This window comes from Schistocerca serialis, unplaced genomic scaffold (genome assembly GCF_023864345.2).
Source record: "Schistocerca serialis cubense isolate TAMUIC-IGC-003099 unplaced genomic scaffold, iqSchSeri2.2 HiC_scaffold_1420, whole genome shotgun sequence".
NCBI lineage: Eukaryota > Metazoa > Arthropoda > Insecta > Orthoptera > Acrididae > Schistocerca > Schistocerca serialis.
This window is the reverse complement of record NW_026047648.1, coordinates 790,537-802,911: the sequence shown is the minus strand read 5'-3', so window position 1 is coordinate 802,911 and position 12,375 is coordinate 790,537. Positions and strand designations below refer to the sequence as shown.

General features: G+C 44.3%; 1 protein-coding gene across 1 annotated transcript; it reads right to left on the bottom strand.

The window, feature by feature from the left end:
- Nucleotides 1–5,593: 5,593 nt before the first annotated feature.
- Nucleotides 5,594–9,512, bottom strand: LOC126443045 (uncharacterized). The gene is made up of 3 exons (XM_050090888.1): nt 7,680–9,512; nt 7,441–7,604; nt 5,594–6,185 (listed from the first exon to the last, which is right to left on the bottom strand). Exons 1-3 carry the CDS (start codon nt 7,858–7,860, stop codon nt 6,132–6,134), a joined length of 399 nt encoding a protein of 132 aa, XP_049946845.1. The 5' UTR covers nt 7,861–9,512; the 3' UTR covers nt 5,594–6,131.
- Nucleotides 9,513–12,375: the final 2,863 nt, after the last annotated feature.

Sequence of the window (12,375 nt, the reverse complement as noted above, 5' to 3'; positions counted from 1 at the left end):
TCGCCGCCGCCGCCGCCGCCGTCGCCGTCGCCGCCGCCGTCCGCCCTGGTCGTCCGACCCTGGTCTGCGTCCGTCTGCGTCTTCGCCGGTCCTCGTCCGTCTGTGTCTTCGCTGTTTCCCAGTTTGTGTCCTTTCCTTTTCGTGCTGTGCGTTTTTTCTTCCTGTCGTCATGTCCGCCCCCACCACCACTGTCACTACTACCACCACCGCCATCGTCTATACATCCCCTTCCGCCGCCTCCACCACTATAACTTGGTGTGCCCAGTCCCACCCCCCTCCTTCCATCCCACCTCTCCTCACTCTCCCTTCACCCTCTATCTTTGTCGCCCCCTCTCCCGCTTCTTCCTCTCGCTCCTCTCGTTCTGATCCCTTCCCCCCACTCCCCCAGCCTGTCACTGCAGCTCCGGCTCGGGTGGTGGCCCGTCGGGCCACTGCCCACGCCCAGCTCTCCCCGTCATCTTCGCCATCACCGCCGCCATTCACCGTCGCCGTCACCATCTCCGGCGCCAACTCCAGCCCCGGGACCTGCCACTCCCCGCCACATTCCAGTTGTTCCCATCCCCCACACTTCCTCCGCCGCCGTCAAGCGCCCCAGTGGCACTCCTGTCTCGTCTGCTCCCAAAAAGGCTCCGCCTCGTCCCCCTTCCCCCACCCCTGATGCCATGGATGGCTCCCCGCCCGTCCCTGCCCCCTCCTCCTCCTCCTCTACCCCCTCCTCCTACCGCTACCTCCTCTCCCGTCCGGATCCCTCCCTCCTTGAAGCCCGGAACCTCACCCTCTTCCTTCGCCAGAATTGTCCTGGTGCCCCCATCTCCCTCCTCACTCCTCGCCGTGATTCGGTACTCCTCTCCTCCCCCAGCCCTACCCTCCACACGGACCTCCTATCCCGCATCCCTGTCAACCGCTTTGGCCCTCATGCCTCTCTCACCCCTGCTCCCTCGCCACCTCCCTCCCGCCAACCCCAACCTCCACGTCGCCCGCCGACCCTCACCGCCGTGATCACTCGGCTCAGTCCAGTGATCACGGAGGAGGAGGTGTTGGCGGAGCTTCAGGCCCATCCCCATCTGGAGGTGCGTGCGGTTCGCCGGATCCGTAACGCTGCCGGCCCCACCCGCCTTATGCACGTTTTTTCTGAGCACGCCCCCTCCATAGACTGTCTCCTGAAGGAGGGTGCCCTCCTTTTTAACCAGCGTCATAAAGTTGACCCCTCCCGTTCCCCTCCTCAATCCCTCCGCTGCCAAAGGTGCTTGCGATATAATGCGCACCCAACATCTGAGTGCCGCGAGGCCCCCACCTGCCCGCACTGTAGGCAAGCCTACTTTTTACGGCAGTGCCCCAATCTCCAGTCCCCCCCCTCCTGTAATACCTGTAACCTCCCTCATCCCACCTACTCCCAGAAGTGTAAGGCCCGACCCCCTCCTACCACTCCTGAACTCACCGTTCCTGTCCGCCCTCTGGACGCCCCCACCCCTCCCGGCAACTCCCTTCGCCCACCCCCTACCGCTGAGGACATCATCCGATTCCTCACCATTGTCCTGCAGAATGTACATCCTTTTCAGCGCCCACACACCCTCCAACAGATCTCCCTCGCCGCCCAATCTGTTTTCCACCTCAAAATGTACGCCACCTACTCCAACAACCAGGCCCATTTCACCTTCTCCCGTCTTGACACCCTCGTTTAAATCCCTGTCATGGCGTGACAGCACCGTATCCTTTTCAACATCATCCGCGCCCTTCCCGCCAACAAGAACCTCTTTCTCCATACCCTTGCCACCCACCGCGTGGACGCCTTCCTCCTAAATGAAACCTTCCTCCAACCCCACCACACCGTCCACACTCCGCCCTACCTCCTCCACCGCTCCGACAATCCCCTCCCAATTGCGCGTGGCGGAGTTGCCATTGGGCACCATCGCCAGATCCCCGTTCGGCTCCAACCTCTCCTTCCCGACCCCACCGAACACCTGATCCTTAGTCTCTTCTTCCCTGGCCTTACCGTTACCTGTGCCACCATCTATGTCCGCCCTAACGCCCCTATTCCCTTCGACTTCCTCTCCCACATTGACCGTACCTTCTCCTCCTATGTGATCGCCACCGACCTCAACATCCATAGTCGTTCGGCCTCCCAGTTACGGCGGTGGCATCAGTTCCTCTTCTCCCTTCAAGGCGACCTCATTCCCATCCCCCAGCACACCCGTCCCGAATCCAACTCCACTCCTGATGTTATCCCCTCCTCCCCCAACCTCCTTGGCCGCATAACGGTGGATGTCCTGGAGCCTATTGGTAGCGACCATCTCCCTGTCCTCCTCACCGTTTCAGACGGTCGTCGCCCTCGCCCCGACCCACGTACTGACCCTCCCCCTAAGTATGTCCACGACTATTCCTGAGCCGACTGGAATGCCTACCGGGATACCCTTTCCACCCAGGTCGATAGCCACCCTCTCACCTACCACCACCCTGACGATGTCACCCATGCCGCCTCCTTTCTCCAGCAGACCTTGTCTGAGGCCGTGGAGGCCCACGTCCCTAGTGTCGCCATCCACCCCCACCGTCCTACCTTACCCCCACAGGCCGTTCTCCTCCTCCGTGAATCCCGTCGTCTCTACCGTGCCTTCCTCCGCACGCGTGACCCGGACACACTATGACGCCACCGGCAACTCCAGCGACACGTTCATAATTTGCTCGCGGCTAAGAAACGCCCGGACTGGCGACAGACATGCACCCGTTTAAATGCTACCCTACCAATCAACTCGTCCAAGTTCTGGTCGGCCTTCCGTCGCCTTACCGGAACTAAACCCTCCACCTATTACCTCTTCTCCATGATGATCACCCTTTCCCTGACTCCCTTAGTAAGGCCAATCACTTTGCCTCCTACCTCTCCGATGTATTTTCCATCCCCGATGATCCCCAGTTCGATTACTCCCTCTTTCCGGATATCTGCGATCGAACTGACACCTCTTCCCCTCCCCTCGCTCCTGGTTTCCAGTACTTGGACAACATTGCACACACGGAACTCAATGCCCCTATCACTACACAGGATCTCATTGCTACACTCCGCACATAACGCAACACCGCTCCTGGTCACGATCGTGTCACCTACCGTCACCTTCGTGAAGCTCCTGCCCTTTTCCTCTCCACCCTGGCCAGGCTCTACAATGTAGTCCTGTCCACCGGTTACTACCCCGACCTGTGGAAAACCTCCCGTATCCTCATGTTCCTTAAACCTGGCAAACCGCCGTCCGCCGTCTCCTCCTACCGTCCCATCTGCCTTACCTCGGTCTTCAGCAAGGTCCTGGAATCTATCCTCACCCGACACATCCACCAGCATCTCCGCCAGCACCGCCTCCTTCCCATTACCCAGTGTGGCTTTCGGCCGTCCTTCTCTTCCGACAACCTTCTCCTTCACCTCACTCATCTCCTTTCTGAACAGCTTAATTCCTGTCGCTCCGCAATCTTCCTCTCCCTGGACCTCGAATGTGCATATGACCGCGTATGGCATTCCGGTCTCCTCTTCAAGCTCAAAAGCTTTGCCCTTCCCATTAACTACATCCGTCTGATCGGCTCCTTTCTCTCCCGTCGTCCTTCCTATGTCACCATACATAACACGGATTCCTACACCTTTTTCCTCTCCGCCGGTGTGCCCCAAGGCTCCGTCCTCTCCCCCTTCCTGTATCTTTTGTACACGGCGGACATGCCGTCCACCTTCTCCAGTTTGCCGATGACACCGCCTTCCTTGCCCTTGCCCCCACCCTGCAACGCTCCCAACGCCTTCTCCAATCCCATCTTGACCGATTCACCGCTTGGTGTAACCAGTGGTTGCTCACGGTCAATCCTTCGAAAACCCAGGCGATCATTGTCGGCAAAACCACCCCTTCCTTCCGCCTCCTTGATTTCTATCTCACCGTCTATGGCCGTCCCATCGCCCTCACTCCCACCCTTCAGTACCTTGGCGTCACCCTCGACCGTCGCCTCTCCTGGACTCCCCACCTCCATACAATCCAAGCAAAGGCACGTTCCCGGCTCCGTCTCCTCAAGCTCGTTTCCGGCCGTACGTGGGGTCTGGACCCTTCCACGTGTGCGTGCGCGCGCGTGTGTGTGTGTGTGTGTGTGTGTGTGTGTGTGTGTGTGTGTGTGTGTGTGTGTGTGAACTATATAGCCTGTCAGTTCGTTAGTAATATGTTCCAGGGATTACTTTGCATTATAGATTGTAGTGATGTGCAACAAATCACAAATTAATTTGGACATATGATTGCATTCTCAACATTTTTAATTTTGCATTTTTGTTGATGGTAATACCACTAAAGTTGAACATAACTCCACTAGTCAAATGGCAGTGAGAGATGTGTGTATACGCTTGCTGGCAATTTGAAGGCAGCACTGAGTGGGGTTTTAAGAGCACCAGACATCTAGGTCTAAGTGAGCTTGGTATGGGTTAGGACAGAAACACTACAGTACATTACATGAAATCCCAATTAGTTTAAATAACACAACAGTCTGTATAGCAATACAGTATCATTTTTTAAAAATGCTGTAATGTGAATAACCCCAAATTGTGTTTTACTGCCAGTGTTGTTTTGTGGCAGTTGTGTACAAATTGTAATCATTATAGTCAATACCTTTCTTAAATTGGTTTCTTGAATTTAGTAAATGTGTGCCAGTGCTATATCTATATTCTTAGTCTTTGTCATCGATGCATGCAGTTGGACATTAATACATATACAAAATTAAACAAATCATTGCTCTCTCCTGTCCAGTTAATAGCTCTCTGTAGACTAGGCAGTGATTTGAAACACACAGTTAAATTACAAGAATCTGGCTTTCATCCACCTACTCATGCCAACCCTCATCTGCAGGTTCTTTACCACACAAGCATAGGTCTCTTTGGACCCTGATTCTGTCTTATTACTTTCTCACATATTTCACAATTTTTCCACACTCCTTTGCTTTTCCCCTTTGTCTTCACTTACCAGAAGCAGAACATTGCGTCACCAAAAGCTGGACGTAAACATTCATGGCGAGTACACTTACCTAGTTCAGCTTTCTATCTGCTATTCAAATAAAAGTTTAAAGAGATTCATTGTCCTTTCATTTTCAGAATGAAGTCACAAACTGTGATATGAAGACATGCAGTCTGACTAGTTGGCTTGGCATTTAATGAAAAAATTAAGTTTTTTACAACATTAATGCATTTTTTGTTTAGTTTAGGATGGTTGCCTGAAAGTGTGTTCTCCCAGCAAAAAAATAATTTACTTCCCTTTTAGTTAATTTGAGATGGAAAATTTTTGTTTAGACTCTACATGCCAGAGGAAGCTATCATCATAAGCAATTCCTTTATGCCAACCTTGGTGTAAATGGGGGCAATCTGTTCATAATTCCTATTTAAATGTGATGCTTATATTAACATTGCAAAATATCTTCACTTAATCTTCAAAAATAAAGTTTTAATACCAATTAATAAAATAACAGTTCGTTCCTGCCAATATTACAGTTTATTATTGCCAATATATATCAAAATGCAGGAAACATTTTTCATTATCAGCTGACAGAACTACTTCAGAAAGCAGACATAATATGACAAATTAAATAAGCTACATGTAACCTGAAGGAACAGATGTAAATAAAAAAGAGTCATATGCAGAATATAAAATGTAGTTTACATTTTAAAAAAAGATAATTCACATTTCCCTGAAACTTGTGCAACATACACAATAAGTATCCACATTGTTGGGATATCCCAATTTAAAGAAGAACTTCTATATTTCAATAGTAAGTTTGGTCTGAGCTTTAAGAAAAAACTTATTTCAATAATCGGGTTAGAAAATGGCTCTGAGCACTACGGGACTTAACATCTATGGTCATCAGTCCCCTAGAACTCAGAACTACTTAAACCCAACTAACCTAAGGACATCACACAACACCCAGTCATCACGAGGCAGAGAAAATCCCTGACTCCGCCGGGAATAATCGGGTCAGACCCTAGCTACAACAAAAAAACTTAATATATTTCAGCAGTCAGGCTAGGCCTGAGCTTTAAGAAAAAACTTACTAGAATCATTCCCTTAATAGTTCCATTACGTTGGATCTCAGATTAAGAAAATCCTACACACTATGCTGCAGTAAACAGTCGCGCACCTTCAAAAGTCTGAAGCTGACTGGGATGACTGCGTAGCTGGTGGTGGAAAGGTAGCCTGAAAAGAAATTAAAATCCACATTAACATTACTGAAAACCTTTATTTCTAAATTATGGATTACTAAGTTTGTTGCACTAATACTGGGTTAATGTTGGGGAAAAATGTTTATGTAACATGGCTTTTCTTATCCATTTCTGTACCGAAATATTCAATGACTGAATGAAACTCAAAGTGGCTACACATTTGTGTGTATTTACATCTTTATATTGTAATTAGCTACTTAAAGTCATAATATGTATATGCCACACCTTAAAAAAACAATTAGATAACTAATAATAAAAAATATAGGCCTAGTTAATTGTTACAATTTAGATGTCATGTAATGAGAATTTTACTGTACATGCAAGACATATTGGACCAAAGAAACGAAATGCCATGATGTTAATAACCTAACATGTAAACAAGATTAGCAAACAGTTTAACGTGAGTATATTAATATGGGTGATAATACCAGATGTAGTTTTTCTGTGGTGTTATAGTCAGGACTGAGATTTTAAGCTAATGGGGAACTTGAGGCAACTGTCAATCAGGAAGTTGTGTTAACACAAGATATGAGCACTTTTACCCATCAGCAATTATTCCATAATGTACTAATGCCACTGCTTTGGAACAAGACGTGTTGTGAACTATGTTGGAACATTCACATTTGCATGAGAAAGTCACAAGCCAATGGAAATATGCAATGCTGCTGTACATACATCAATTTTTTTTCGAATGAAACAAAATGTGTAAACACTTTATGACTGATTTGCAGTGTATCATTCAGCTGGCTTGCTGTGTAATGGAATTATCCACACCAAGTTCAAGGTGTGGAGTGACTTCAGTTTTTTCAATAGCAATGTCTACAAATTATTCCACGTGACAGTCACATCAAATCATAATTAAGTATTTTCTTTAATTATACTAACAGAGCTACCTTCAGATAAAATAAGAATTATTTTAAAAATGGTGCCAGAAACTTGCATGCCATAGCCTTTATCAATACTGGATGTGAGGTCAGTCTGGAGGCAGTTTTCAGTTGCAATTTCTTATTTCTTTTGTGGATTGTTTTGGTCTTTATGCCACCATTAGCACACAGTATTAAATATATGCAAGTTAGCCAATAGCACTGTATGTCCAGCAGTGCTCCCTCAAACTTAAAAATGTTAAATAAATAATAATTACTTTATTCCTTAATATGCCCTTTGGGGAAAGGAAAGTTGCTAGATAAATTTCAAAATGCCATACATGACTTTAGAAATGCAATACTTACCATTTCAGAAATTTCTACTGTCTTTACAAATTCCTCGCTTTGCTTAGAGCGTGGTCTTTGTCTTCCCCCCGGATGACATCTGCGACCTGCCAACTTGTTTTTTCTTCTGCTTATTGCAGTGGACTGAACGGGAATATAGTTACCGCGATTTTTTCTAGATTTTCCTGTAACAAAAATTAGAATTCATACAATATTGAATTACTTGCCATAACATTTATATAAAAGTATGTTTTACTTACCTTCACCAAAATTTGCCAAATAAGATGCAAGCTTTCTCAATTTTTCGCACATGACTTCAAGGCCTGTCCTCATTTCCTCAGGGGATTTATTTGAAAAATCTATGAGACGAGCTTTTATCTCGTCGATTAAATCATTATTTGTATTGTCTGGAACTGTCTCCATGTGAAGTGTCTCTGGCATCTCTTCTTGGCTTTCACAGAGCAAACCTGTGTCCGTTTGCTCCAAACGTTCCGAAGAACTTGAAGCCCCTGCATTCTGAGAGCAATACAGAGGCTCTAGCCACCCTTCAGGAGGCTCCTCATCTGTAGCAATAAAATAATACAGTCTACGTACACTGTCACTATCCGTCACCTCCCTGTAGTTCCCCAGTCTATATGTTTGCAGATCTTCCCTGTATTGCCTTGGCAACAAGTGCAAACAAGAACAGCCATATTAACAATGTAATAATGATTCTCCCTTTCTTCACTGGGAATGAGCAGAACATCCTCATTGACTTGTCTGATTTTTGCTAGAATCTCCTGTGAAGGAGCCTTTTTAGGCCTACAGAAAGACTTAGGACTTGCTCCATTAGCAGCATCAAGAAGTCTCCTCTGAAAATACAAATTCACCTTTGTGAGAAAAAAGTCCACCATCTGAACCACATTGAAGGCACGCACTCTCTCAATAATCCTATCCTTTAAAATTCTCGTGAAGGCCTCAGTTATATTATTTGTGTTGTGCCCTTCTATAAGCATACCTCGCCGATGTGAAAGGGTCCACAGTCCTCGCCTATCCCAACACCCTTCCAAGTATTTCAATAAATTTTGATTATTTTCACCGATGTTCGCTCTTGTTACATTATAGTTTACCACTGCTTCATTTTTTGTTTGCGCAAACATTATTTTTTTGAAATTCTGGAAGAACTCGCACTGTTTTTGCTGTGGTATAGCATTTTTTGCTTTGAGAAGCCAGCGCCACACTGCCTGCAGGACATGGAATATACACAACAAAGCTTTTGTGTTTGGGAAGCACCTTCTAATTGCATTTTGTTCTGACTGGCTGTCGTCAGTCAGAAACACACTTGGGCCATTGATGTTTCCCCCAAAATATTTTCCCCCACTATCTCTTTCAGCAACTCTAGTCCCATTTCTATAACTCCGCAGCTTTCTGAAGACATAATCAGAACTCCTAGTGGTAAACCTCCACACTCACTGTGAGTAAGTAAAACGAACACTCTGCTGCTGTCATGATCCAGAGAACCAGTGGAATCCATAAATACAAGTTTGGAAGCAGCTTTTACACGAGTATGGACTTTTTGCATCAGTGGTGAGCAAATGCTGAAAAACAATTATACAAATATTAATAGTAGCTAAATGTATATGCATAAAGTTTTCATCAGACTACAAATTTGTAAATATACTCTTACCATACTATATAATCATCATCTTACTGAATCATCTTGGCACACACAGCTCCAACTTCGCTGTTGTATTCCTCTAACCTCTGTTGTAACAGCTGCTTTCCATCTTTGTTCAAGTCTGTTGGCCCATACTTTTTCTTAAAAACTTTGTTGAACAAATAGTGGCAAAAGTTGTAATCAGGACACCTGCTTCTGTCTGCAAGGACTAAAGGGTAATCTGAACAATTCAGCTGAATTTCAACCTTTATTGACTCAAGAGCAGTGGCTGGTGAATGACCTCTTTCAAACAGGGATATTAATTTTTCTTTGACATCACTTGATGGTTGTCTAAATCTTAAAGCAGCAGCACTCTCAACACTGTGGTTATGACCCAACACCAAGTTAACCTCACACGGCATTTCCTTGTAGAGCATTGCTTTCTCTACAGACTTACCTCTGTATCTATCATGCATGGCATGAATAGTCACTGTCATTTTTGATGGACAGTTAGTGTTTTTTGTTGCCCTTTGCACTGAACCATGAACTTTTATACTGCGAGTATTGTGGTGACAGACCAGCCTTTGTTTGCAAACAACATACTTTCCTGATGCAGGTTCAGTGCACCTTATTGTATAAGTTGTTTTTGTTGTGTTTTCAAACTGTGCCAACCACTGTCCAAACTCATCCCTTGATTTAACATCAACAAGGATGTTTAAAGATTTAATTTCTTGCACATTACAATCATTTCTGTGCAGCTCCAACACACGTGTTTTCCACTGCGGGAGAATTTCCTGTTAAGAGAGAAGAGCATGTATTACTATCACTTCTGTATTTGGCTTCATTGAAATTATGTCAGAATTTTCCTCTCTACAGTAACATACATTTGATATAAGAAGTGCAGCAGGTATGTAGACACATGGTAGACCAGACCACAATTTCATAAAAACCACCAATAAGTACACATTTTACCTTGGGTAGGGAGTGGTAAAAATAAAATAATATTTAAACTTTCGAAATTTTGGGTGAAAAGCTTTTGTACTCGTCAGAATATGGTTAAAAATGTTTCATATTCACACAAACATTTCACTGAAAAAAGAAAAAAATACTTGGGGGGCACAAAAAAAGACCTAGTGACTAAATTGAAGAAAGTGCCTACACAGGTGACAGGACAATAAAAGTATGAGGCAAGATAAAAAGAATTCATATAATGGTCTATTAGACATATCTATGTCAAACAAATTAATGTAGTATAAGCTTTGAGGAAAAGGGTAGATTTTTATACATAGGAAACATTAACTATGTCCATTAATGTTACAAACAGTATTTAAACTAATAGTTTTGGCCTAAACAAATTTTTCTAGACACTTCAGTCTGATAGTTCCAATTCCAAATCTTAAGGGAAATGTTTTTAAGGGAAAGACAAATGGACATGTTGGTGTGCTCCTATAGATTATTTAAAATTTCTGAAGTTTCTGGGTGATTAGAGCTGGGTGTTTGGTAAAATCTGAAAACCAATCCTTACTGGCAAAACTTCTTTTCACTGGTAAATATGCTTTCTGTAGTACCTGAACAAACTCAGCAACAAACTGTTTTACCTTGAATGAAGTTACAGGAAGGCCCATGTAGCCAAGCAAGTATATTCATCTTTACTGAGAACAGATCTTTGTGTATTCAGAACTTTTTAGTATTACTCTCAGATGCCAGTGGTATGTTTAAATTACAGTTGAGTAACAGCTTTTATTTACACCTGGCATTAATTTTAAACTACCACAGCATACTCTGTGTCTTTCTCTTAAATGTTGCAGTTTAATGTAATTTCTAGGCATTCAACACTAATGACAGGCTAATAATTTCCAAATTGAAATACAGAGAGTAAACAAAAAAGTTACTAGTTTAAAAAAAAAGCAAACACTATCTGTAATTTATCTGAACTTAGGACGCAGTCAGCTGTTCAAGATATGATTGCCTTCTGTTTACTCCACTTTTCCTCCACCTTTCCAAACAATGGAAAAAACAACTCACAATTTAGTATACAAATGTGTTTTATAATTCCAGTACACAATGTTAATAAGTTTTAGCTGATTATGAAACTTCTTACACATACACATGTTTCACATATATGTGAAACGTAAAGAAAAAATGGCCTACGAAAAAAGCCTTCTTTTAAAGGATCATTAAAAGTCTATGTGGGTAACAAGAAACATAAAAACCAAATTCGTACAGAAACATGTATTAAATGGTAATTTTCCAGTACCGAGAAATGACAATCTGTCAAAATAGGTATACCGCTGTTTTATATTACGATTTGCGCGCGCTGTTTCATACAGTTATTAAATCTCCTGCTTACTATCACACCATTTAAATTACTGGAGTCCACAGCAAGATTTTTAAATGAGGATTTCTGATCAGGTAAACAAGTTGGCTGTACCTTCATCTTATTTCCTTCCATAATGTACTCTAGTAATAGCTATTTTTACCCGATCGTGCTTATTTTATTTTTACCCTACCAATACCCTTATCTTTCATGTTTTATTTGATCCCCGTACTTCTATAATCTTAAGTAGCCAACATTACCAAGTTGCCAATAACAACTGTCAAGTGAGCAGTCTGGATTAATAGCTTCAAAAAGCAAGCAGAGAATACACCCACTTGAGAAATAGTATTAACTATTTCACTCTGCCTTTCGTTCGCCGGCAGCATTATCATTGAAAGCAATGAATTTCAACGCTTAAAAAAAACATTAAGTGCAGAAAATTCATACTAAATATGGTACTTACAAATACTTCAGCCTTTCGCTTGTACACAACACTATCTTCGAACGAAATAATTTCCAAAATACAGTATGGAGGACACGCTGACGCAGGAAACGCACACACATACAAACCGAGGCCAACGGGCTCGTTGGCCTCGATACAAACACAATAGTGAGTAGTGATTAACACAAAATTTCGCGCGCGCGTGCCTGATGCACAGCACTTTTTCATTGGTAGTCGTCTGGTATCTCCTTATCGGTCGCTAGCTACAGTGCTCAGACAGTGTGGAGGGGAGATGGCTAGACCCCGGGTCAAGTCAGTACTCGCTTAATGTATCACCATCGGCGCAGTCGTTCGAAAATGTTGCTCACTGGCAAGTTGGCCATAATTTCCCTTTACATAGGTTTATGTACTGCAGTTCGCACCTGTCATCTGTCGGTGGTAGTCCGTACTACGCGTGTTCGGCTACGCCGCTGCTCTCTCGCGTCACTCCTCTACACTACGTGCAGCTGGCTGGGTTAGCATCGCCATTACATCTCCTGCCGTCTTCTGCTTGCCTGGACT

Excerpts from the sequence above, each read along its gene's own strand:
- LOC126443045 (XM_050090888.1), bottom strand. The coding sequence starts at position 7,860 with ATGCCAGAGACACTTCACATGGAGACAGTTCCAGACAATACAAATAAT. Across the intron at positions 7,605-7,679 it reads TTTGGCAAATTTTGGTGAAG|GAAAATCTAGAAAAAATCGC; the intron begins GTAAGTAAAACA and ends TTTTTGTTACAG. Across the intron at positions 6,186-7,440 it reads CAGTAGAAATTTCTGAAATG|GCTACCTTTCCACCACCAGC; the intron begins GTAAGTATTGCA and ends ATTTCTTTTCAG.